Raw genomic sequence first — 25,686 nt, 5'->3', positions numbered from 1 at the left:
ATGAGTTGCAGGCAGGGTATTCCCTTTAAACAGGGGAGGGAAGGATAGCCTAGAAAAGGCTGTACCCATGCAACTACAGCAGGGCTGCATTTCTCAGTCTCTGGACTGTGAACCACTGACAACCCATGTAAGATCATGAAAGGGACAAAAATATTGGAAATGTGACCTTTCCTTATCTGTGCCTTCAGGAAAAACACATCCTCTGCACCCAAAAGCAACAGGATGAGAAAAAAGCAAAAATCTGAATGCTTGTCTATGATTTAAAAGGCATTGATGTGCTTGCAAATTAAACCATCTGCAAGGTAGTGTCTAGAAGGTTTGGGAATCCTTTGGAAAACACACTGCAGAAGACATCACCCTMTGGAATTATACTCTGTGACCCAGGGCTAAACTGGGAAAGAAATCTGGYTKTTGAAGGCATGRATGGATGTATTAATACAAATTTTAMAAATTGAAAGAGGAAGGAAGAAAARCAGGGAGAGAAGCTAAAAAATACCAGTCAGCCCAGAGGRTGGYGGARCAGCKGGATRCAGACTGGCCACCTCAGGGCTGCTRAACCCTCCTGGATCAAAACAGCAAGACCCTCCTCAGAGARAGTTTGYTGGCAGTCCACTCTATAAAGGATCACACCAGGCTGAGAACATATTTACCAGGAAAGGACCATTATTCTCATTTCTCAGGGCTAAGGATGTGGGGTGTCAAAGGTAGAAAACCTTTGTCCTCTGTTTTTGTAGGGCAATCTAGGCTAGGTCYACTTGTGTCCTAGCAGCGGGGACACAGGGAAGCTGTTGCTGCTGCTCACCCCACCAGCTGACCCCACRTTACTGCAGCTTGGTGTAAGCCAAGGTGAACCACAGAGCCAGTACACACTGCTGAGCTGGTGCTGGCTTCTGAAGTGCAAACCCTGCTAGGAGATGGTTGTTCCTTTCCCTGGAGTTTCACCTTACAGCATCTTAACCCTATGCTCTTCTTACATGAAGAGAGCTACCCAAATTACATTGATAGAGGCTTGGTACTCACCTCTCTGTTGTCTCTGTCTGCTTGGACCAAGATACCCTTAAAACAGGGTTCAATAAAATGAACATAATCATTGTACTGCAAAGAGAAAACRAAAAGAAAGGGGCTGTCACAGGAAAAAAAAAAAATCACAAAATGAGCTCATGTTCCAGGTAGATGTTCAGTAAATAGGATGGAGCATTATGCCACTTTTTATCTATTTCCCTTAAAATCATATATAGTGAATATGGCAAACTATGATTTTGATGAATATTGTGTTTGTTTGAATAACACATTTGTTATGGTGTTTTGCTGAGTTCTAGCTGAGCRTATCTATACATACAAAGTTACTTTTTTTCCACCCACACCATAAAGTTTTTATCCACACTCTATAAGCTTGTATTCTGGGCCTTGCTTCCAGCAGTTTTTGCACATAGTTTTGACTTTTGGAGACTTTTTGAATCCCCAGCCACYAGCTGAACTTGCAACCTGAAGTTTGAAGTGTCTGGTGCATGGCTGAACAATAACATATCAGGTTAGCACACATCCACTGAACTGGGATAATTAAGGGGAGTGGATGATTCWAGCCTGTTACATGTGAGGTAAAGCTTGGTAATGCCCCTGTGAACCTTTTCCTGCAAGGTTCATAAGAGTGTAATTCCTAAGAGGTCACCRATGCCTGGCTGATCAACAGGAGCTAAGGTCAGGCTATAATGTCATCTGCACTCTTGATGTGAGTACAGTAAAGGAATATATATATTTATATATAAAACATGTTATTTCTGGGCTTGTTTTTGAAGAACAGATGATATTTCAAACTCCTTAATGGCTCCCCTCAATTTTTCTGCCAACACTGTTCACTCTTCCATCTGTCCAGTCATATMAAGACAGAATTGTTGCCACTGGAGYTTCTAATTAGCTAACAYAAGAAGCTATCAACAAAAAGTAGAATTTAAATCTCACTGGCAGCACCCTGCCAAGCTTTCATAGCAAGAAACCTGGGGAAAGAGATGGTGTTTGAATTAGCTTTGAAAATCAGAAGGCAAGTTGCCTTTAACATAGCACCAGTCTTGGCAGGAATCATGGAGAAAAGTTTTGCTTTCTGTGGTCAGTGGTGCTGGTTCTCTGTGGATCACCAGCCCAYCCTCACCCTGCCAGGGCTGAAAAAGGAAGAGGCTTCCTGACCAAGCTCCATGCAGGCCCATCTGATCCACTCAGAAGTGTAAGGGCAGCCTTGCAAGATGCTGGTGCACAAAAAGGCATATGGTGGTAGTTTTCTAGCCTAGAAACATTATCCTGAGGATGACACTGCTTCTGCTGAACCCAAAAACAGTGTTATKGCAAGCTGGGTGAATTTATTAGCTCAGGTTCCTGCTAGCTCACGTGTCTCTCTACAGCCCTTTTTCATCTGTTGCAGTCACATCYCTAAATAAGCAAAAAGATACAGCCAACATCCTCTGTGGAGGAGGGATGAAGTAACCTRGAAGCCACACAAAATGGGCTTCCCAAGGTAATTTGGGTTAATTCCCTGTCCAACAAAGGTACTGTTGTAGGTAGGTCACTGCAATTTGCTTAGGGGAAGGAGRACAGGGTATGAGGCATAAGAGAGAGCACTGGAACTGAGACAAACATACTGCAATGATGTTGACAAAGTCATTTTCTCCCAGAGTGTCCAGAATGGTGACGATGGTGTGCTTGGCAATGGTCATCCTCAGACCCTTCATGCTGCCACTGACATCCACAATGATGACAATGTCCTTGGGAGAGGTGGCTGCTTGGATGTACCTGTATAAAAAAAGAACACAGARAGCAGGATGAGCATCCAGGGAGGAGGAATGCTGGACTTGCTGCTGTCACATGGTGCCAGCAAGAGCAAAACATGCACCACGACCACAGYTACCCAGGAGAATCAGGCTGGTCCCAGCACCTCAATTCCTGCATTGGAAAGTGCTGAATTTACTGCACATATACATCCAAGAGTAACAACTATTAAAGCCTCCTTTAGCCATGCTGAGTAGACAGAGTGAACCCCACAATTTTGAAGCCTGAATATCCCCTTCTCCCAGTTACAGAAGTACAATTTCCATTCAGCACCTGTTAAATGCCATAGGAAAAGCTGTTGMTGGCTGAGCTTCCTAACCTGCTACTACCTTTGTTTATATATCCCCCATCTCTTGCAGGAGCACCACAGGATATTAACTGTTGATCAGCAACTCACCAAGGTGTCACCTTGGGGAAGGGGGAGAGAGGAAGGATGAAAGGTGCTTTGGCCAAGTCTCTCTAAAACTTACCAGCCACGGTTTCTGCAGTCAAAGGAGATGACTCCATTCTCATCTGGTAACCACTTTATTCCTGAAGAGAGCAGCAAAAGGAGAAATCAACACACACAGGCAGGCATCTGCTCCCTGCTCCCCAGGCACTTGCACTGCTGCTGTTCCCTGCTGAGACCTGGCTACCCTGGGGGAGCGCATGAGCCTGGCCAGCCACAGCAGTGGTCATTTTGCAGAAATATAAGCAGAGCTGCACAGTCTTTGACTGTTCTGAGTAAACTGTTTATTAATTTTCTATTAAAAAAATGTACCTAGGCAGAGTCTGTTTCGAGTCCCTCGAATTTGGGAAGCAATTCCATGTACTTTGAACTGTTTGTCACTTTGATGTAGTTCTCAACAGATTTTTTTTTCTCCCAGAGGGTGGCTAAGAGCATAAAAAAGCAGCAGCAGTGACAGGGATGCATCCCAGATTCCCTGCTACAGGCTCTGCTCAGAGTTATCAGTGCTTTTACCTTCCCCACTACGTGATAGGTCACAGAACAAGGGCACACTGCAAGGGCATCTGGCCAAGTGGCCACCAGGCCAGGCTGCAGCTGCACAGCAACTCATGGGTTCCTCCAAGCACAGGAGCTGCCTCTTGTACCGTGACCTTATGTGCCACTCACAGCTGGTGAGTGGATCACCAGTCAAGCTGGCCAGTTACATCTGCCACATGTGTGGCAGAGGCACAGAGGGGCTTTGGCCACGGCTAAAACCCACAGAGGAGCCTGAGGCAGGGAGCCCTGCCACGAYGTTTCAGAAGATTTTTGGAGGACCCTTGCCAGCAGACTTCTCTGGGGTTGCAAGGGCAGAATGCCTGACGGGCTGGTTCTAACGGGAAAAAGTGGTTTATGCCTGCTGGATACTATTCCTTCAGCCTTATCAGCCTGTGCATGAGTATTTTGCTCACTGCATCCTGCCCTTCTTAGGGCTGTGATTCCCCAGACTTCCCAGATTGGACTCTTCCATGGCACAGACCCTGTYCTGCAAAACTACTGTGTTGCACTGAAAGAGCAAAGTCAATCTCTACTCTATTACCTGGGTAGAGCCTGAAGAAACCAGTGGAGCTGCCAAAGTACTGCCAGGTCAGTGTGGGATCCCTTTCAAAGTTGTCCACAAAAACAGGATTCAGGGCTTCTGACATGTAAACTCCATTAAGGATGGCAGGGTCTGTGGGGGAGAAAATGTGTCTTAAAGAAGGGAAGACATCCACCACTCCTAACAGAAGAGAGGGATCGGAACAAAGGCAGCTCCAGGAGGAATGCAACCTTGTCCAAAGCTTTTGTATTGATGTATCCTGGTCCCTGTCCATTCAAGTGAATCCTGGGGGTCAGGCCACCACTGGCCACTGCAGGGGATCTCAACTTGGTCAGACCCCRTTTCTCTTTCCAGCCTTGTCTGCCCTTGTGCACTACATCTGGTTGGAATAATGCTCTGAGAGACCCAGGAAGGCCATCACAGTGCTGAGCACAGCTGGCACACCCTACAGGCAAGACTCAGCTGCTACCTGAGCGGACCCGTGCTGCTGTTGAAAAGCAGTTGCCTGATGCATCACTGAGCCTTTCTACAAAGAATGTCTAAATTTATGCTAGGTGTAATTTCCTGAGACAGAGGCACCCTAGGATTTACACAGTTGCACTCTCTCTCCTCTTTCCCTCATCAAACCTTTCTTTTTTTCTTTGCCTGACCTTTCCCTGACAAAGCCTAGGCTGTCCTACCACATCCCCACCTCAKCAGAATCAACAGGAAGATTCCAAGAACTCCTAAGAGGCAGTGTATATTTGGTGTCTGTGTTGACTCATGGCCTCAGGAGACCAAAAGAGCAGCAGCAGGAGAAACAGGGAATCATAAGAAACTGGTCATTGTAGGATTAACTGTAATAGTGTTGAAAAGGGTGGGATGTTGACCTACACTTCCTGTTTAATCACTTCACTAAAGGCAGTTTTGGTCAAAATGAGGGAAAAACTGAATTGTGACTCCCCCGTAATGAGGTAAAAGTAAGTCCTGCAGGAAGGGAGAGCCACAAATGCTGGGGAGAGCCAGGCTTGCTGGTGTTTGCAACAGGGGGAGGGAGTACTGCTGGACACTGCTCCCTGGAGAATCCATGAGCATGGGAACAGCCCTCTACTGTGAGGAAGATTTTAGGGTCTAGGGCTGTCAGACCAGACGGAACTGATTTAAAATARTGGGAGAAACAGAACTCCCTCYATTGTGTCTCTAARTAACAGCARTTGTRAGCACAGTCACCAGAGAGATTCTTGAYAACTAAAGACCTTGATTAGATCCAMCCCTTCATCCAGAGTGATAACTGCCAACAAAGCMTCATCACASTTTGTTTCACAGCACCTTTGGTTKGGTAGARAACTGTARGATAGGACACTGCCTGCCTGAGATGGAGACCTGTCCATTTTAAGAGGTTTTTCAAGAGTAGATTGTACCTATCCCTCTCACAGTGACAGTTCAGCACAGACATGACTGTCCCYTGGAACAGCACCTTTCCAACACTGTGGGGTTTTTTTTTTCCTGTCAGTTGGTATTTTTCTATTCCCATCCTTGTTTCCAGMATTATTGCTGATAATTTCGACACTAATCTGTTAATAGTGAGAAAGTAGAGGCCATTACCTTTGTTGTAGACATTGGTAGGGAGCTGGATATCACTGTAGGTTGTGTTCACCAGCAGGTTATTGAAATGCTCATTTGGCTCCAGAATGAATTCATCCCCCAGCTCCACATAATTGTCATTTTCATCCTTATCATTAATCAGGAGAGAGTTGTAGTAATCAAACTGTTGATGAAGACAATGGAAAAGTGGAACACAGAGAGAATAGGACAGACTATTACCAATACTGCCAAGAAAAACACTCTTTAAAATAAAATCGGTACATATGGAGAATCAGGGCTTCAAAGAGGATCAAAATGAGCAACAAACAAGCTATTACCAGCTGAAAAGTGTCAAGCTGCCCAATTGATGGTTTCTGGCCAGTTTCTTGTCATATGCCCATATGACTGAGAGTACTGTCTATGCTAGGAGCAGAAGTGCCACTTAAGGGCAAAAGAGTAGAGTGGCAGACTCCAGTGGTCCCTCAGAGGTATTTAAGGGATTAGCTGGAAAGGNCTATGCTAGGAGCAGAAGTGCCACTTAAGGGCAAAAGAGTAGAGTGGCAGACTCCAGTGGTCCCTCAGAGGTATTTAAGGGATTAGCTGGAAAGGTGAAGTGTCTCACTGGGTCTGGCTCCCAGGTTTACCACAGGACACATCAACGCCAACCTTACTTGCCCTATCTCTGCAGCTGTCATTTACTGAGTTAACTCCTGATGTACATCCAGCCAGGATTATCCCCTCATTCTGTCACTCCAAGTAGCAGGCACTCATCAAGAGCAATGGATCAAGCAGAAGGTGCTCAAAGACAATACAGTGTGCCCCCCACCGTGAAGGTCACTGGGGATTTACCATCTACAGTCACTTTAGTACATTCAGGGCATTCTTTGTCCCTGCATAACCTATGGATTTAAGACGTTTTTGCTGACTTTATCTGAGCCAGAGGTTACTAAAGGATTTATGTTCAAGTGCTAACAGCATTCAGAGGGTGCAAATGGAGTGTGCAAATACAGAGTCATGTACCTCAACTCACCCATGACCCTTACTGCGAATGCAGTTGGCCCAACAAGCATGACTAATAGGATTCTTTAAAAATGGGGGAAAAAAAGTGAGATAGTGAGATTAAATTAGTAACTAGCTTAATTTCAAAGAGTGCTCTCATTCCCAGCCCTTCCCAGCACTGAGACATGTATTTGCAGGGGCAGCCTTTCCTCCTGCTAAGGTGTCTGTGCTTGCACCAGGGACAGAGGACTTCATTCCATAGCCTTTGCACTCCAGTTCTCCTCACCAGCAATAATCCCATGGCTTGGCCACAACAAACAATTATTAAGAGAAAGCCAATTATCCAAATTGCTTGGACAGCACCAAACTTTCACCTTAAGGGAAGTCCTGATGAGTGGGTGTCTGTCTGGTGCAGAAAAAATGATGGGAGCTGTTAAGAAAGATGGTGAGAAACTCAGTTCATTTGGATTAGCTTTTGCTGTGGGTATTTGTAACAGCATCCTCCTCATTGTTCATTCACACTCAATTTTTAGCTCATTTTCCAGTCAAGTAACCCACAAAGTGCCAGCTAATTTGCACTAAAACATCACATAACGACAGTGTTGGCTGTACAATAAAAGTAACGCCAATAATATCATGCAGTCCAATGTCTTCCCAAATCCTTCCCCTTCCAGAGCCAAAGGGACAAATCTGCTTGGTGTTACTAGGTTTGGGATCTGCCAAGGATGTCTCTAACTTGCAGTAGTCTCTAGACAAGCCGTGTCCTGAAGACAAGGCGATTCCTGACCTGTCCAGGAACCTGAGGGGATTGGGTTCCTGCCTATGCCTATTCTTTGGCTGGTCTGAGCATGCGTTTCACCTTTTGTCACTGACCAGGACAAACTCACCTCTAGTGAGGAGTTGTACTCATGGTTCAGATCTGCATCTTCTGCTGCTTCCACCAACCTCTAAAGSAAGCAAAGAGAAAGGAAGGTGAGTGGGTGCTGTGGCAAAGCTCTCCAGAAGTTCTTCYAGCTGTATCAGTGACTTCCTCCCTCATCACAACAAAGTTTGGGGTTATAAGCTTCCCTCTTTCCCTCCTTTCCCGCTGACCTGTCATTCTGTGCTGCAATTTTACAGCTTGGAAGGTATATTACTGGYAGCTATTTATTGCCAAGCATATTCACACCTACTTACTCCAGAGTCCCTACTAAACCCCTGAGCAATTTTAGACATCACAGGACACATACAAACAGAAACAGGTCCATTTAGAGAAACAACAGACAGATTTAATTTCATTTTCCATGAACCCTTCCAAAAAGCCATGGGAAAGGCATTTCAGCCCCAGCCTGATGTCAGTATCTCATCAAAGGAAAAGGCCTTGTGGGAGTCTCAGTCTGGTATTGTTCYTGAGACAAAGACCATGACTCGATTTCGTAAAGGGCTCAGCAATGCTGTGGCCATTTATAAGCTCTTACCATTTATGGAAAGCAATAAAATCAGCCAGYTTTCTCCAGTATGATGCTTCAGGGCACTAATTCTCAGTTGGTGCAGACTGGGAAGGGATCCAGCCAAACACATACGAGTTTTCAGGGTTGCACAATCAGCAACAGTCTCAGCAAAACTACATTTGCTCCTTCACAAAGGATAAAGCAATCCAAACACTGGAAAAGTCTGGCTAAGAATTTAATGTTATGGGCCAAAGCTCTGGGACTAAATATGCCCACATTTCACTTGGATATTCAAATGATGTGTTTCTGGATGATTTTTCCACATTAGAAACCTTAAACAGTCAAGGCTCTGTGACTACAGAAATATGCTTTTCATAGTAGGTAAATACACAGGAATATGATAAATCCTTAGATGCAGGAAGTAAGAGGGGCCAGAACGATTACCTGCTCTGATCTCCYGCACAGCAACAGCTACAGACCTCTTGCCACCTCCTCCACACTTCCCCATGTACACAGCTGGAAATTCAAGTACCTTCCTTACAGCTTGTGTTCAGGAGGTGCAGAAATTCCCCTTGAGCCACACACACAGCTGAAATAAGCCCCTCATCTCYAGCAGCCAGAGTGCATTATGGAAGGATGAACTTGATTTTCACTTTTGAGAGGTTTTCTTCCCCCCTCTTTAAACAGCTTGTCTCCTGAAAGAGTGTGCGTTCCCTCATATTTATTCCTAGACTTCGTTTTTATCTTATTTTCTAATTTGAGCTGAGGGAGAAGCCAGCATCCCCTTGTCTGAACGCCCACATCCTCCCACCAGTGTCTGCTTAAAGCTCAGAGCGAGCAGCCAGCTGCACCAGCAGGCTCTTGCTTGGGCAGGAAAGTCCTCACGCAACCTCTGCGCCCACACAGCCCTGGTGCAAGCAAGAGGCCTGYGCCTGCTGCTCCAGGGCTGGCAGAACAGGAATTCCTTCCCAAAGCCCCAGTGGTCATACCTCAACAGCCTCAACCTTCCTGCGGAGCATGCTCTCCATCTGCTCCGAGAACTTCTTCACCAGCTCCAAGCCATCCACCTCCTTGATTTTCAGCGTTGGCTCCACATCTTTGTACTTCTACCCAAGGGAAAGAAGAAAACCCTGCTGAGCAGGAGGTTCTTAAAGAGAGGGATGAACCTATTAGTGCTAGCTGGGTATTGTCCTTGGTGAAATAGAGTGTGTAGAAACAACTGCACTGATTTAACACCTTCTTCCATCTTTGCCTTTCCTCCTTTTCYACCCCATAATTCAGGTGTGTGCAGGTCACTGGCCATAACTCAAAGCATTCTGACCAAGTAAAWGCAACTGAAACAATTGTGAGCTTGTGGCTGTTGAAAGCAGCAATGCACCTGAAGCTAYTGGTGCCTACRRATTAGAGAGAGAAGCAGARGGCAAACTTTAAAAACCTACACAATGCACTGTGATCGTGTCTGTAACAGCATCCGTAACATCAGGCACYTCCAGTTTACTTAAGGCAAAGGAAAGAGCAAGGGAATGGAGCTACATGCTGTCATTGCACCTCTTCCCACGTCACATGTGCTCTGGGACACTAGTGGAKAGATGTCCTGGCCAGTGCCATCACATCTGTAAGGGAACTTGCCAGGTCTCCAACAAGAAGGGTCTGCTCAGTGCTTGCATGGGAGACTGCTAACAAAAGCTAAGGCAGACAGCTATGATGCAACTTATTGGGCACTCAGGAGTATAATTTAGACCAAGAGCATCACAGAGGCAATTCTCAGAAACGAGGAATTATGAGCATGGCTACTTAGTGCTGCCTCCATGGGAGAGATGCTGTAATGAGTAGGATCTGGATCTGACAGCTTTAGAGAYAACCACTTTATGCTGACCATGTCTCATATAACCTAGGAATTAAGAAAAACCAAGAGTACATCCAAACTGTGTACCCATAATCTGCCTCCTTCAATCACTCTTTTAAGACTYGATACAACAGCCTTTATTCCTCCTTTCCAAAAAATTCAACAGCTGGCAGAGATAGTCAGGAAGAAAGAGCAAAAAAACCTGCGAAAGGAYACAGGATGATTAACTTATTTCAGAAAAGACAGAGCCACATCTCCTGAGCAATGTGGAAACACAAAGGCAACCAACTGCAATCCCCTGGTCCCTCATCATCAGTTTTGTCTGCAGTGTATACAGTCCCCCTCCATCTTCATGCTGTGTTAGGATCACAGCAGCAATCTCAGCCAGGGCTGGACTTCCTGTGCTGGGTGAAAAATCTGCTGGTGAGAAGGGCAAGGAGATGGCAGGGGTTCTAGTGGCACTTTTGAATTAGAGGGAAGCAGCAGGGAAAAGATTTTGCATGTCTTTAGGGTGAGTGAGTGGAGTCCCTTTTGTTCAAGAAACTCCTTGACTATCTGGGAGGGCAGCTGAGTGCAGGCAGAGGAAGGAATGCCTTGAGGATGGGGCAGGCTGAGGAGGTCAGACAGAAATAGCWGCAGCATCCAGCCTGCAGCAGGCATGGCAGGGAGGCTGCTCGCTCTGTCTGGCATGATTAACAGCAAGGGTTTTACTGGATTAAAAATGCCAGGCCTCGCATCCCCTCTGCTGGGGAGCTGGGACAGGCAGGCAGGGGAAGGAGRAGGTGGAGTTGAGCACGAAGGTTGATGTAACCACGCTGCCAAAAGAGGAATGTGCAGCGACAACCCCCGACCGAGGTCCCTGGCTGGTGACGAGACCGCAGCGCACATCCCAGCTGGTGTCTGTCCCATGGAGCTCCATGTCATGGCTCTGCCGGGAGAGAAGCGATCTCTGCCAGGCTGGGCTTTAATCAGGCCCAGCCTGGGGGGAGGAGGGTAATCTCTCCTGAAAAGCTAACAAAGGGGGGGACACACCAGCACGGGTGAGCACGAGCTTCACAAAGTGACCTACCATTCGTTAACTTGGGTCACAGTTTCAATTAAAAGCAACAGGGCTTTCTCCCCTCTCAGTTAATTTTTTTAAGTGCTTTTGACACACAAGTGGATGCTTTTACTGGGTTAAAAGTAAGCATGAGAAATCACAAGCAGTCTGCTAATACCATACACATCTCGACCCTGAGCTCTATCTGGMACTGGGAAGAAAAAAAAAGCCAACCCAAAACACAAAAAAAAACTTTCTTCAAAGTTTCAGTTCACTAAGGAATACACCAGGTTTTTGCTCAAATCCTATCTGAGCTTCTTCCTTAAAAAAGAACCAGCAAACCCTGACATGCCTATATTCCTGCTACTAAAATCTCCATCTATTGGTGACTATTCATCCAAGATTTTCTAATGGTGGGCAACGGAGCAGTACTTGTGATTTCAATGCTGTCACCAGACACCATGGCTGAAAGTCAACTCAGSTGTTTGTAACTGGCCTATATTATCCTGTACAACCTGTGTTTAGGGTTCAGGCTATCTGATCATTRTAAGTTACAGAACAGGAATCAGGCTTGGGAGAATAGGCTGAAAGGATCTGATGTTGAAAAGAGGCCAAAAAGTTAGCTCAGCTCTAACAGAAAATATTTTCTTATTCATCTAGCACTTAGCATTCCCTTAAAACAGCAGGAGCAATTCATTAAGATTCCCCTTCTGCAGTGACGGGGGTGGTGATTTAAAAGTAGAATATCCAGAATTCAGTATCCTAAGTTTTATCTGTGAACAGAGATATGTCACCAAATATATTTTCTTGTTCCCACCTCCACGAAATTCAGCCTATTGAAGTACACAGTGCTGCATTACTCACTGCTAGTGGAACTAAATTAAGAGCGTGAAAGACATTCCTTTCATCTTCACCCAGGAAAACATCTTGACTGAACTTCTCAAGTTTGTCTGTTCCTTAACATTTTTTTGGCTTTCTAATAACTGCAAGGCAAAGCTCTCTCATGCAGGGTAAAAACCTGAATCCTTGSGGATTCAACGGATATCTACTAGTTCACCAGGTCTCTGGCAATGACAAAGCCTAGTAGAAAGTCAACCACTTGGGTTTGCAACATGATATTAGGGTTATTCTGGAGGAAACAAACAAAAAGCCCAAAGAAATCCAAACAAATTCAAAACCACTAAAGAAAGTTTATGCTAAGTATTAAAGATAAGGTTTACATGAAAAGCATTCAGTAACTGAAAAATTATGACTCTCAAGCAACAATAATCTAGTTATTTCAAGACTATTAGGCACAAGGGAGACATGAAATAAGATATAAACTGAGATAACGGCACTTTCTGCATTTCCTTGAAGACAAAATACCTGTCRACTTAGACAAGCACTGAGAAAAGAATCACCTGGACCTCTGCACTATGYTCCCCACTCTTCTGCTGCTCTGGGAACATCCATGCATGCAGAGCAATACTTGATATGAAAAAATAGGTAATAGCCTAAAGAGAAATGTGACTGTGGTGCAGGCAAATCTACAAGTTTCATTTCCAGACTTTGGTGCATTTGGCTCCCCAAGCCTAACATGCCCACAAACTGTGCCAATGAGACAATTTACATAAAGTTATCTGTGGTCTGCCAGGGTGCATGGAAACATTGCCTAATAGTGAAAGATCTGGCTGCATCCACTTGTAGAGCTGGAGGTGCCAGGGATGCAGCAGGAGCCCTCGCGGATGGTCCCTGCTTTAAGGTGATAATTTGTGAGAAGGTGCCCAACCTACCTAAAGAAATGGAGACTGAGAGAAGGACTGAAGAAGTGAGTGCTGGCTGGCTCTCCCTTATTTCCTTAGTCYCAGGGAAATAAAAGGAGATGAAAAAGCTCATGAAGTGGAGTTCAAAGGTAAACTTGAGCTGCTTAAACTGCTCATATTAAGTCAGGGCACACAAACATGAATTTAGAAGATGACTCTGCTGTAGTGCTTACAGAGCAAGGCTGGAACAAGCTCATCTGAACCCCCCTGCTCAAAGTGACATTTTCCTTCTGAGTCATTGGTGACACTGAGTCCAGCTCAGGAGTGTCCAGAGACTGTGCTCTGGCCTCAACACATGCAAGAGGAAACCACACACCTTTCCCTCTCCAGGAATAAAACTGAGCATGAGGACAGGGCAGGCAAGTGGTATTACTTTATGTGGCTGTCAGATCATCAAGAAAACATATCTCTACCTTAATTCCTCTTGACATGAACACTAGATTGAATTTGGTTACATTCAGGCTTCTTTTTCATCAGAAATGAGCTTTTKCTTTGCTTCCAATGAATCATACCAATGGTTGATAAGAGTTATGAATTTTTGTTCAAGACCTAGTTACTGTAACTCTAATTTTTAGTGGTACTATACTAGCACCTACAGGCCTCATCTAACCCCTATCCCAAAGTGATCAAGATCCTAAGAGACAAAACTCATGATCTGGTGCAACATATCCAGAGGGGCAGCAGAGCACAGCTGGACACTCACCTCAGTGCCRCATGTGCCATCCCTGGCCTACATTGTTAACTTTCACAACACCGGTATTTTCAAGCTAACCTCAGTTTCCTTCAGTTTCACTGACTCTTGGGCCTCAAGGAACATGAAGTTCCTTTAAGGATAAATTCCCTTAATCTGTCAGTAGAAGCAGAGCAAGTTGGCTGTGTTGGTCCACACCTATGGAGCATTAGACAGCTACCTATCAAGTAACTCCAATCTGTATCTTCCCCCCAGAGAGGTTCACATGTCACTTTGCCTCTGGCAGCTGCGGCTTGGGAACCCCAGGGAACAGCAGGCAACGCAGAAGCATCATCAAAACTGCTAAAAGTTGAACTTTTGACAATATCTACATCCCACTGCAGCTGCCTTWTGGTTATGCATGAGGTACCTTTATCAGTACTGACAGATTTTTATTGCACTGTGACTGTTTCCTCTCATGAAGAGCTGATGATCAGAATAGACCTTTGTGATGGATGCTGAAAGCCTTTCTTGGTCAAGCCTAGCGAAGTTAGTGCTTTGCTAGGATATGGTCCCTTACTGCAGGCAAAAAACATCACTCTGGGGACAAGGAAAAAGAGCTTAAGCAGCAAGGCAAGGAAAATGATATCCAGATCTGTTTGTTTTTTGGACTGGGATACGAGTGTAATTATTAATATGGGGACAGAAGTCAGACACCTAGAAGGTCTAGGTAACTTGTGGCTTGTGTTGAAGAATCAGAGAAAGAGAAAAAAGAACTGGATGGCCACAAAGCAGAGTCTGCACCCCTTTGGATGCAATCAGCAGTCACCAGTCCCCCAGAACAGCACTCRGGAGATGCAGGGCAGAGACCCCCAAGACTGAAAGAGGAACAGCCACTCACCACTAACATAAGAAAGCTTCTCTACAGCTGCAAAAGGGACTATTYGTTTAAAGCCCCTTTAATGGTGGTAGAGAATTTACTTCAAGAGTTCCTTTTTGGTGATGATGCCAAGCAGAGCCCTGCACCTCTGGAAGGCCATGGYTTCCAGGGCACCTGCCTGAAGCAGAGTCTTAAGGGCAAAATTCAAAGAATTGCTAAACAACTGGATGAATACAGATGAGAAAGCAAAAAGAAATTAGTATCAGGTGGAGAGCTGCAGGACGGGATGATGGGGTGACAGCGAGCAGGGGAGAGATGAGTAGCAGAGGGACTTAGGAGAAAGGAGAGTGAAGGGTCATTATGGGTAAGCATGAAATGACCAGAGGGGAAACATGAGGAGGGCTGTTAGAAAGTGGAACAATTTAGGTGCTGTTCAGCATTGCTTAAAGAAAACAGGAAAGGCATGAAATGGAGCTCCCTCTCCAGTTCACAGAGAATGGCCACAGGGCACTACCCTCTGCCTATAGATAAGGAGCTCCATGATTTTAAATGATAGCTGGATACCAGTGCCTTGTTCTTTCCTCCACCGTGAGGGAAGCCTTGGAAAGCTATAGGGGAAGGTGGTATGAAGCAAAGAGGATTCTCACAGATTTTGCCTACCTTCTGCAACAGAAGAGAGCCTGAATACTTAGTCACAATGGAGTACAGCTCCCCACCAAAGGCATCTGCCCAGGACTTCACCCTAAAGAAAAGGCCAAAAGACAGAAAATCACTGTGAGTAATTTCAGCTCTGCTGTACTGTTTACTTCTTCAGACAGGCAGAACTCCATCTTCCTGAGTAGGAACCTCCATATTTCTCTAAGCCACTATAACACCAATGGGAATGTTCTGTCCCCAGACTCAAGCCAGGCAAGCAGTAAGGCAGGAAACAGAGCTGCTCTTGGACATTCTGCCCAGGACACTGGTCAGCAGGGAAAAGCACTGAGGTCTGCTGGTCTGAGTCATTATGCTTTGAGTTGAATTTGTCCCACCCGGCTTTAGACAGATAAATTTGGTCTTAGATAGCATCCCAGGTCTCTCTGTTGTTAGCAAAGTGAAATCAATTGCTTTCTGCAGACACCTATTTGTCTTCCCTGCCAGGCCCTGGGGTGAAGGGCTAGACACCTCATGTCAAGGCTGCTGAAGAGAAATAAGTGTCAGAACTCAAAGACAGTGTCATGATTCACACCTCGGATTCAGCTCCTCCAGCGGAGCAGGCCAGAGACTGACGAGCCAGATGAATTCTCTGCTTTCACTGGTGGTGCTGCTGCTTGATAATGCCACAGCAGATTATGCACATTGTCACCGTAAAGCATTTCCCACATTTGTGCCATCCTGGAAATAACTGGTGGTAGTGATCCCACACAGAGGATGTATGGATATTGAGGAGCAGCCCAAACACCAAGCTATCCAAACTGAAATGGATGTCTCCCATAACTGACAGAGCACTCCATCAGAATGCTGCTACATGATCCATGTTAGACAGCTCCACCTTCAACAAGGATTCACTTAAGAGAGATTTATTTAATGCAATAAGTGGCCTTCTCCACTTACCAGTACACGACTTATTTCTGCTGTGCAGTCTTACTTACAGCTTCCAGTGGATTTCTTCGAGTCCCAAGCAGACTCTAACCTCAGAGACTGATTTCCCAGTGCATTGCACCACAAATACGACCCCACTATAGAGATGAGCTCGGGAGTAAAGCCAGCACAGCAATGGTGGAATAATCACAACAGCTCACTTTAACCTTGRAAAGCTGCTTAGACTCCCCTCTTGCACACAGGAACACATAGGCAGCTAGAGGGGATGAGCTRGAGCATATACAAAGCCTAGGCTCAGCACTGCACCTCTCTCCACTGCTATAAAAAAAGCATGAGAGAGTGGGTGCCTTTTTAAATCAATCCTTAATTGGCAATGTGGCATTCATATTTAACCACTGAGTGTGAACTAGCACCAGCTGAATTTTTTTTTTTTTTTTGCATTGTGCTCTGCATCTTATTTTGAGAGCCAGAGCTTTTATCTCATYATTTCATCCTTAGAGAAAAAAGAATACAGGTATTTTCTAGGAAACCAGGATTTATTGAGCTATATCAGAGTCATTCTAGCAAGCCTAGAATAAAAGGAAATAAGAAACAGGGTTCCCATGGGATGCTTTCCTGTTTGTTGTAGTAGTGAGTAATGCATTCCCTTAGTCGTCAGGATCTCTGGACCAACATTTAACTTGATGATCATCTGCTGCTGCTAGCTTTATAAGTTTTATGTGTGAGAAGTTTTGTGCTGATATTAACTAATATTCTCCAGTCTTCTCACCTTTTACTGTAGAAAGAGAACCTAAACATGAAGGGATAGTAATTTTAGCAGGGATGTTTATTTTTACCCCATTTTCCTCCCCCACCTCTGTTTTGTGTCGGGTGTGTGGGCCTACTCCTTCCAGCCCTCTTTATTTTCCAACCCAGCAGGGTGGAAGAGTCCATGGTGTCAATATCTGRTTAGTGGGTGCAGTTGAGCATGTTCTTGAAATTTCTTGAAATTTCCAGTAAAAGCAGAACTTGAGTAGGTATTAAAGTAATTTTGGGATGCCTGCTCTGGCTCAGGGATTAGTATTTCTGGTCTCAAAGCAGAAGAGGACACAAAGATGGGGGACCAAAGRCAGGGCCAGAGACTGGCAGCTTTGGAGGACTGGTTAGAAAGTTAGGGGRCACAGAGGAATGACAKGGCACAAAGGTACCAAATCCCTGTRCTACAGGGCCAAAGATTGYGTAATTAAAAATATCCGGTGGCATTTAATGGAAGCCGAAAAGTAGGAGAGCATTTATATATTTAAAAGACAGTTATTTGCCAGGGAAATGAGYAACCTTGGAGCACTGGGAAATTAAGGGCAGCCTGCTGAACTTAAATAGGTTTCCTTCATTTTTTCATAAACAAATGAGAGAAAAATTCATCTGAAATTAATCAGGTTGCAGAGAAATTTATTCTAAGGCTTCTGGTTCTGTCCAGCTAAGGAGCAGATGGGTAAAGGCAACAGAGGCAGCCTAAAGAGGCTATACCAGACTGATCTTTACCTCTCCCATCAGCATTTCCCAGCGTTTCCACTACTCCAAGACAAAGCCAGCCCAAACTCCTCACCATCCTCACAGCTGCCAGCACTCCTGCCCATGCCATGGCCAGTGGACAAGCAGAGCTGTGTCCAGTGGGAAAGGTGGCTTGTGTGCTAAGCCTGTACCTCAGAAACATCACTAGGAACTGACTGAGCAGATTTTTGCACTGCTGGAGTTAAAGCTGAGTGAGCTCTGGAATAAGCTGGCAGTGATCCAAGCACGATGCAGCAAAGCCAGACCCGGCCTGGTGAGCGGCACAGGCCAAATGAGCTTTGTGTCACTTCACTGTGATCAAACCCAGCTGCTCCTTGAAGGACTCTGGTTCTGTGTCCYCAAAATGTTCCTGTGGAACCCCTGAAACAGATCCATTTTCTGCTGATTTACTCCCTTTGGGCCTCTGGCCAATGTGTTTGTCTACTGAAATTTCATTTCAAAAGGGGACTTTTGTGTTTTAGTTAAATTCATGAGTGGATTTAAAACACCAGGGATTAGTTCAACTGTTTGGTCTGGTTTTAGTACCAGAGGAGAAAAGCTCTTTTCTATTGTTTATTCTTCATTCTTGTACGGGAATAAGTTCCAAATTGTTCAAAGTGACGTAAATTTTTTTTTCAGTAGTAAAGAGCTATCACATTATAACAGAACACATCAGAAAAGGATTTGGTCAGAGATTGCCTGTCTGTAATCCCTCTCTTGTACTCAGTGACAAAAACGGCAGAAAGGACAGTCTGGCTTCTAAATGCCACAGGTTTCAATGCTGGAAGGTATTTCTATGCRGTATTCATCCCGGACATGGAAAGTTGATTTGCGTGGTTTGAAGTTAGCAGAAGTTGGATTTTATCTTGCATAACCTCTGTATACTTTCTGTGAAACCAAAATCACAGGGAAAGGGGAAAGGGCTTGATACTAGAAAGTGAAATTGACAGAAGAGTTTCCTGAGACCCTTCTGAATAACGTCAGTGCAACTCCTGGTCCCATGGGCTGAATTGGTGGCACATCTGTAAGGGTGTTATTGACAATTTTTGAATAAAAACATTTCCCCAAACTCAGGAAAGGGCTTAAGCTGACTTCAGTTAGAAAGCTGACTTCAGCTGATTTTTCGGACCTATCTTCTTCTGAAACTGGCTGGCAGTGTTGTCTTCTCTCCAGACCAAGATGCTGCCCTGCACCGACAGACCTATCCCAATGCCCCAGAAGCTGCCCCACAACTTTTACCGATCTCAGTGCTGACATTTTTAATCCTTAAAGGATTTAACTTGTCTAAATCAGCTTAACAAGGTGAAGTTTTTATAAACTGGGGTTGCTGAGATCCGCTAGGCTCCTGGGGGGCTGCCAGGGTTGTGCTGCTGGCCGGRAGCTTTCCGGCAGTGACCGTGCTGGAGGGGCCGCTCGTCACACCAACACACGTGGGCGTGAGTGCACTGCAAACCCACATCCCAAAAGGTGCTTCAAGATTCTCTGCATGTGCAGTGTATGCTCAAAACATGGCTGGGTTTGCTTTGTATTGCAGCTCAGCTTGTCATTCTTTTACTCTAGAGCTCTGGGATGGGTCTTACACCCTTTGCAGTGAGGTGAAGAAAGAACAACAAAGAAGAAATGCCGTGGCCCCTTTCCTCTATTTAGCCTCCTCTCATTTACATCCTCTGACAGCCACACACATGAATAAACACGTATGTGTGTATCACCCAGGCCCTTTGCAGCCAGTAGTGATCCAGAYCAATGCAAGGGACCAGAGCTTTGAAGCTGCAAACCTTGCACTGCACAATCTGGGTCTCGTGTGAGGCGAAGAGATGTGTCTTCACTCAAACACCCTGTGTGCATTCTCCAAAGCCAGAACCTGGCCAGTGCTGTGCATCCCTTGGGTGTTCCCGGCATACTGAAACCCAACARTGTCTACTGACACCACTCTGCTCAACTGGGAGCTGCCAAACTGGGGCCACTTGCATCCRCCTCCATGGATCTCTACAAGTTGCAGCAGCAGCGGGTTTTAGGAACGTGTCTGTAAACTGGTTTTGCCTTCTGCTGCCCAGTGCATTAAGCAGAGCATCAATAGATGTCAAAGTAYTTAACTAAAGCAGATGAATATCATTGCTACGCTTGACAAATGGGGGAAAAGAGGTACTGCATTCAGACTAGGACAGAGAATTTGTGGCTCCTATGTCTGCGTCCTCCATCAGGAGCAGACGCACGGAAATGCCATCCCCCTGCAGCCATGTGCCCCTCTGGCGGAGCCTGCACCCRCCATGCCTGCCACCATTCCAACCCGCCTGCCCATGCCCTCGGCATTGCCCACTGCACGCCAGGAACAGAGAGRAACACTCACGTCTCCAGCGGGATCTTCGTCTGGGCCCTGGCAGAGGGCGGGAGGCAGAAGAAGAGACAGAGCATCATCCACGGGACGGCCCAGGGCCCCATCCTCCAGGCACCAGCCATCAGCAAGGGCTCCGGCCGGCGGGCTGCGGGGGYTGCCCGCCCTTCCAGCTGCCCTGAGGGGGCTCCCCCGCGGCCCCCGCCATGGTGCCGGGCCGGGGGCCCTGGTGCTGCTGCGGGGCCGAGCCCCGGAGGCACCGCAGCCGCCGCTGCCCCGGGAACGCCGCTCCCGCTCTCCGTCAGGGGAGTCCGGCCCAGGGCGGCCCCAGCATGCGGCACCTGAGGCCGGGGGTGCGCGCCCTGAGGTGCCGAGCGGCTCCGTGCCCCCAGCAGCGGCCGCGCCAGGAGGGAGCTCCGYGCTGGGAGCTGCAGTGGCTGCGTAATCCCCTGCCAGCCCTTTAATCCCCTCGCCAAGCAGCAGCAGCCACAGATTTAGGGAAGTGGAGTGGGATAAAATCAACCGGGATTACTCTGATTTCTGAAGACGAGTCTTGGCTTCTCCAGCCGGAGGTCAGGCCGTGCTTGCTTTAAAGGGGTCGCATCCACATCCCCCAAACCCCTCCATGACCTTTGATCTTTGCCGAGCAGGGCCTCCTTGGCCTGCAGGATGCTGGCGGGTCACTCCAGCAGGTTGTCCCAGCATTGTCTCCTCCCCARAAGGGATCTGGGGCTGGCACCAGGAGCGTGGGGGCAGTGGTGGAGTCCTGAAGGAACCAGCGGGTTCGAGCTGAGATGACCCGGCCTGGCAGAGCAATTGCCGAGGCAATGCCCCTCCAAGCCATGTCTGTATGAGGGGAGAGGAGGGAAAATGAGCRAAAGTGGCATGAAAGAAAGGACTTTGCCAGTTTTAACTGATCGCCTCCTAATGTGAATGATTATTTATTAATAGGCAGACCTTTTCGTTTGGCCAACATTCAATTGAGATTGCCATCCCCTCRTCTGTGTCTGGACACCGATGAATCAAAAGAGCCCAATTTCTGAGCTTGATGAATAGCAGGAAGTAGCAAACTGCACACTCGGGTGAGGGACGCACTGTGGAAGCTCATTATCATYATGAGAAGTATGAATTATAAATAACTACAGATATGGAAGCAGAAAGAGTATAAATTACTACAGCAACCTGTTGAACAACTTGGCTCTATGGCTATGAATTAAGGCTATGAATTAACCCATTTATTAGAGTATCTTCCAATCTTCTTTTGCACATTCACAAATGGTTTGTTTAATATAAAATGCAAAACCACACTAGATCATTAGGCTTCTCTTAAGGACATGGAGGGGGAAGCTGGCTGTCAMGGCACTGAAATAAAGTTAAAGCATGTTCTATAGCTGTGCTACTGAGTGCAGCACTGGTGCCTGTCATGGTTTAACTCCAGCTGGCAAATAAGCCCCACACAGCTGCTTGATCMCTCCATGGTGGTGGGATGGGGGAGAGAATCAAAAAACTAGGAGAGAAAACTCATGGGTTGAGATAAAGACAGTTTCATAAGTAAAGCAAGAGCTGCACACACAAACAAAGCAGAAGAAAAAGGGAATTCATCCACCACTTCCCATGGGCAGGCAGGTGTTCAGCCATAAGCAGGACAGCAGGGCTYCATCATTACCTTGGGAAGACAAACRCCATCACTCCAAATGTCTTCCCCTTTCTCCTTCTTCCCCCCAGCTCGATATGTTGGGCAAGATGGCATAGGGTATGGAATATCCCTTYGGTCAGYTGGAGTCTGTGATCCCRGCTGTGTCCCCTCGCAGYTCCTTGTGCACCCSCAGCCCACTCGCTGGTCAGGTGAGGTGAGGGGTAAAAAAGGCCTTGRTTCTATGTAAACACTGCTCAGCAATAACCAAAACGTTCCTGTAGTACCATCAGTTTTCAGCGCAAATCAAGCTACTATAAAGAAAATCAACTATATCCCAGCCAAAACCAGCACAGATGCACTTTAAATGGGATAATAGAAGTGACGGAGGAAATACTGAAAAGGGAATTAAACCAGAAAACACTGTATAGAGGTTAAATTGTATGATGAAGAGGCTGAAAGCCTGTGGTAAGGAACTAAGTAATTCCAGGAATARGTCACCTCAGGATAGGATGGTTTTGTCATTTATTACAATATTTACTCCAGACTGAATGTCTTATTGAAATTTACAATTTTCTTCAAGCAGAAGCTGTGGGCCTGGAGGACATAAATTTCTCTTATGTTTTTAAGTCTGTTCAAAGGGTTACATGGGAAAGTAACAATGGTTCTTTCTGACCTTAAAATCTACAAAAACATCAATTTCTACACAACAAACACTCAAGAGACATTGCCTTCAGCATACCACATGGCTGCACGGCAGCTGCCTGAGCCAACTTTGAAAGACAACAGGCAGAGSAGATCTGGGCCTATGCAATTCACCTCTCAAATGGCCAAATTGTGCTGCCTCATCCTTCCCCTGCAGCTGGAAAAAAAAGGAGAAAATTGCTGTTAGAGGAGCTAGAAAGACTGCAAATGAAGGTTTCATTTGTTAGTGCTTACCAGGATTAAAACTGAGAGGTAGCATCSAGAGTGACAGGCTTCCCTGTCCGGATACTTCAAAAAGAGTTGATAAAAATTCACATTCTGAAAAACAATCTGAAATGAGATCTGAAGGCAACAGCATCACATTTTAGATAGCATTTTCTCTGCACTTTGCAAGGAACCGTATAAATTGTTATTGTGAGTGATTTTTGCAGAATCTCTTCACTAACCCTTCCCAGCCACTGTGTGCTATTTGCAGCTGGGACCCAGTTTAATCCAGATGGGTTCTGGCAAGAGCCCTTGTCTGGGTGTGTTTGGTAACCCCTGAAACACTGATAGAGAAGGCGATGAGACAGCAACACGCTGAACTGGGAGATCCAAATCCCTTTATTTGGATTTATCTCATTTACTGGATATATCTCACTTAACCCCTTAATGATCTAAAATTGCAAGGAAGTAAGATTGGGAGGTTAAATGAAAATAGCACTGAAAACGGAAAGCCCCAGGTGCCTGGAGGGCCCTTAATGGGATTAGTGAGCATCCAGTTGCTTCTGCAGAGCTCAGCCTCCACAGTGTGTGAGCATGGTTGGAGCAAGGGAAGGAGATAAAAGCAGGGTCTGACTGGGGAAAAAGAAAATGAAACCTGTGAGAAAGAAAGAAAGCAAATACATAACAAGGAGTGAGCATTTAAGCCTGCAAGAGATATGAGGTGAGCAAGTGCAGCAATTTAGAGCTACATTTGCACCATCGTGAGGCAATAAAAAAAAAAACCAAAAAACCCAGTGATTTTGTGCTGTAAACACAGGCAGCAGGGAGATTTACYTGCTGTTTATTTCTGGTTTGACTAAAACCAGAGTTCAGTTTGGATTATCATATTAAGAGGACACACTGGCAAATGTTAAGGCCATCAAAAGAAAGAACACTTTAGGAAGTGTAGTCTCACAGTGGGATAAATACACGGAGAAATGGGCAAAATGAAGAAATGGCAACTGTGCACTGAGCAGGCGTACATGGAATCATAGAATGGAATCATGGAATCACTAAGGTTGGAAAAGACCTTTAAGATCACATAGTCCAGCCATTAAGCTATACTGCCAGCTCACTAAACCAATGTCCCTAAACACCACACCTATCTTGCAAAAACCCATGAGAAAGCTGATTAGAAACATACTGGGCATGGCACAGTATAATTCTTGAGGCAACCACAGAGTGTCTTTTTGTTACAAAGACAGCCGGAACAGGGCATTTGGCAACAGCCTTARCACAGCCAAGAGAAGAGGGTACAGTTTGATAGAGATGAAGAGAGACGGGGCAGTGTCACAGCCTCCTCAGGCATCAAATTCATTGTGATGCTWTTTTTGTTGCCAGGAGGTTTGTTGGGCAAAGTTGGTCACCAGAGACACTTCTTCCCCCTGGCATCCAYGGTACTGCTCTCCCAGCTGGCCCATGCAGTGAGGAGCAGTGCTCCCTCCTTTTTTCTGGGTGTTCTGGATCAGTGCCTCAGGGCTCACATCAGGGCCCTTTTTGCGCCATAGATACCAGGACTGGGGAAGAGGTTGCAAGACATCAGCACTGACCTGCTTTTAATCCTGGAGGTTCTGGGATCTTGCTRTGAGCCTACCATCACTGCATACCTCAGAGCAAGACTTTGCTCCATCATGATCCTGAACATAAAACRTCTGGAACCGATTCACTTAATAAGAATAATTTACTTTGATTTCAAATAATGCAAAACAAGGCATGATGGGAATAAACTCTGTGGTCTTGTTCACAGCAAATGCGTTTATCTGAGATGATAACCTTGTGCCTCTCCTCTCTTGACAGGGCTCCGTAGATGGATATCTGGGCACAAAAACTCCTTTCTACCCTGGTCAAATACTCTGCTTCTGACACTGCTCTCTCAGCTGTGTTTGATGTTGTGTCCTGTTGAGGAGATGTGAGGATGGTGTCTCTGCCTTGTCAGAGTAGGTGTCACCATTCCTCAGCGTGGTTTGGAAAGCAGGCATGCAGGGTTTTGCCAATACTACAGAGTCTGATCTCCCTACCCCAGCAGCTGCCAGGGGAGGGGATCCTTGCCAGAGGCAGTGATGGAAAAGTACTTTTAGTCATGGTGTTACTAACTGGTCACACAAATATTTTCTGATCAAGGTTCAGTGCTGTGGAGAGTCAGCACTCTGCAAGCTGAGTTTGCAGAGGTGTGGGTGTGATGGGAATGCAGAAGGAGCTGCTTCTGCAYGAGGGGTGGTGCTGTACACTGGAGCAGGGGAGGTGTCCCTCAGCTGAGCGCTGCCCTCCCAACCCATTTGGTCCCATCAGGMTCTGTGCAATCCCAGATGAGCTCTGGGAAACTGCAGTGAAATAGGGAGATGCTGTCTGGTTTAGGACTGTTGGCTGTGAGACGGGCAGTACCTGGGACTTGGAAACTTTGGGATGGTGAGACCTGAAAGATCTTCAGCACCGGGTGGTGTTGGGTGAGCAGAGCCTCTTTGAGTGCCCTCTCCTCACAACAGCCCTGGTGGAAAAATACCTCCCTCCCTTCCAGGTGTGTTTTGGGTTAAATCAGCAACTTTGAATGCTATCTGGATGCAGGGGAAATGCTTCACACAGTCTGCAACTGTGCATGGAAAGGTTCTCCTGCCACTGGAGACCAGGCTGATGAGTGCCAGTGGTCGCAAGGAGACCCTGCTATGACTCCCCAGAGAAGGCACACAAAAGTTTATTCACCACAGGAATGCAATAAAGCCTAAACAAGTGATACCTCACTGGAGTCTCTGTAGAGCTGCACAGAGTTATCCCTGGTGTAAAAGAGGGGTTATGGGGTACCCTGACTGGCATGGAGGCAGATGTGACACCACTGACTTCATTCCAGGTGGCCTCAGAGGCAGTGAGTAATGGATGAATGTCTGGCCTGCAGAGCACCATCAGGCATCAGCAGCATGACTTGGACCACACAGGTCCTCCCAGAGCCCACATCCCAGCTGGTTGCTCTGTACRTTTTTGCCTGCAGACCCATTCATCTGCAAGCCACATGCTCTCCCTGCAGTTTATAGAAGCAGCCACATAGGTGTCATATTAATTAATGCCTTCGGCTGGTTACTTTGCCTTTTTTCCTTTTTA

General features: G+C 46.2%; 1 protein-coding gene across 1 annotated transcript in view; it reads right to left on the bottom strand.

The window, feature by feature from the left end:
• CACNA2D4 (calcium voltage-gated channel auxiliary subunit alpha2delta 4) overlaps positions 1–20,140 on the bottom strand; it is a 118,986-nt gene extending 98,846 nt beyond the window's left edge. The window contains exons 1-9 of the mRNA XM_057390050.1: positions 20,031–20,140; positions 15,233–15,314; positions 9,325–9,441; positions 7,793–7,852; positions 5,928–6,090; positions 4,344–4,475; positions 3,288–3,348; positions 2,631–2,781; positions 1,021–1,095 (exon numbers count right to left, since the gene is read on the bottom strand). Of these exons, the coding sequence (XP_057246033.1) occupies positions 1,021–1,095; positions 2,631–2,781; positions 3,288–3,348; positions 4,344–4,475; positions 5,928–6,090; positions 7,793–7,852; positions 9,325–9,441; positions 15,233–15,314; positions 20,031–20,140 (951 nt within the window). The remainder of the gene's footprint in view (positions 1–1,020; positions 1,096–2,630; positions 2,782–3,287; positions 3,349–4,343; positions 4,476–5,927; positions 6,091–7,792; positions 7,853–9,324; positions 9,442–15,232; positions 15,315–20,030) is intronic.
• Positions 20,141–25,686: the final 5,546 nt, after the last annotated feature.

This window comes from Malurus melanocephalus, unplaced genomic scaffold (assembly GCF_030028575.1).
Source record: "Malurus melanocephalus ecotype Western Australia unplaced genomic scaffold, MMel_1.1 scaffold_22, whole genome shotgun sequence".
Lineage (NCBI taxonomy): Eukaryota > Metazoa > Chordata > Aves > Passeriformes > Maluridae > Malurus > Malurus melanocephalus.
This window is presented reverse-complemented; position numbering and strand designations above follow the sequence as displayed.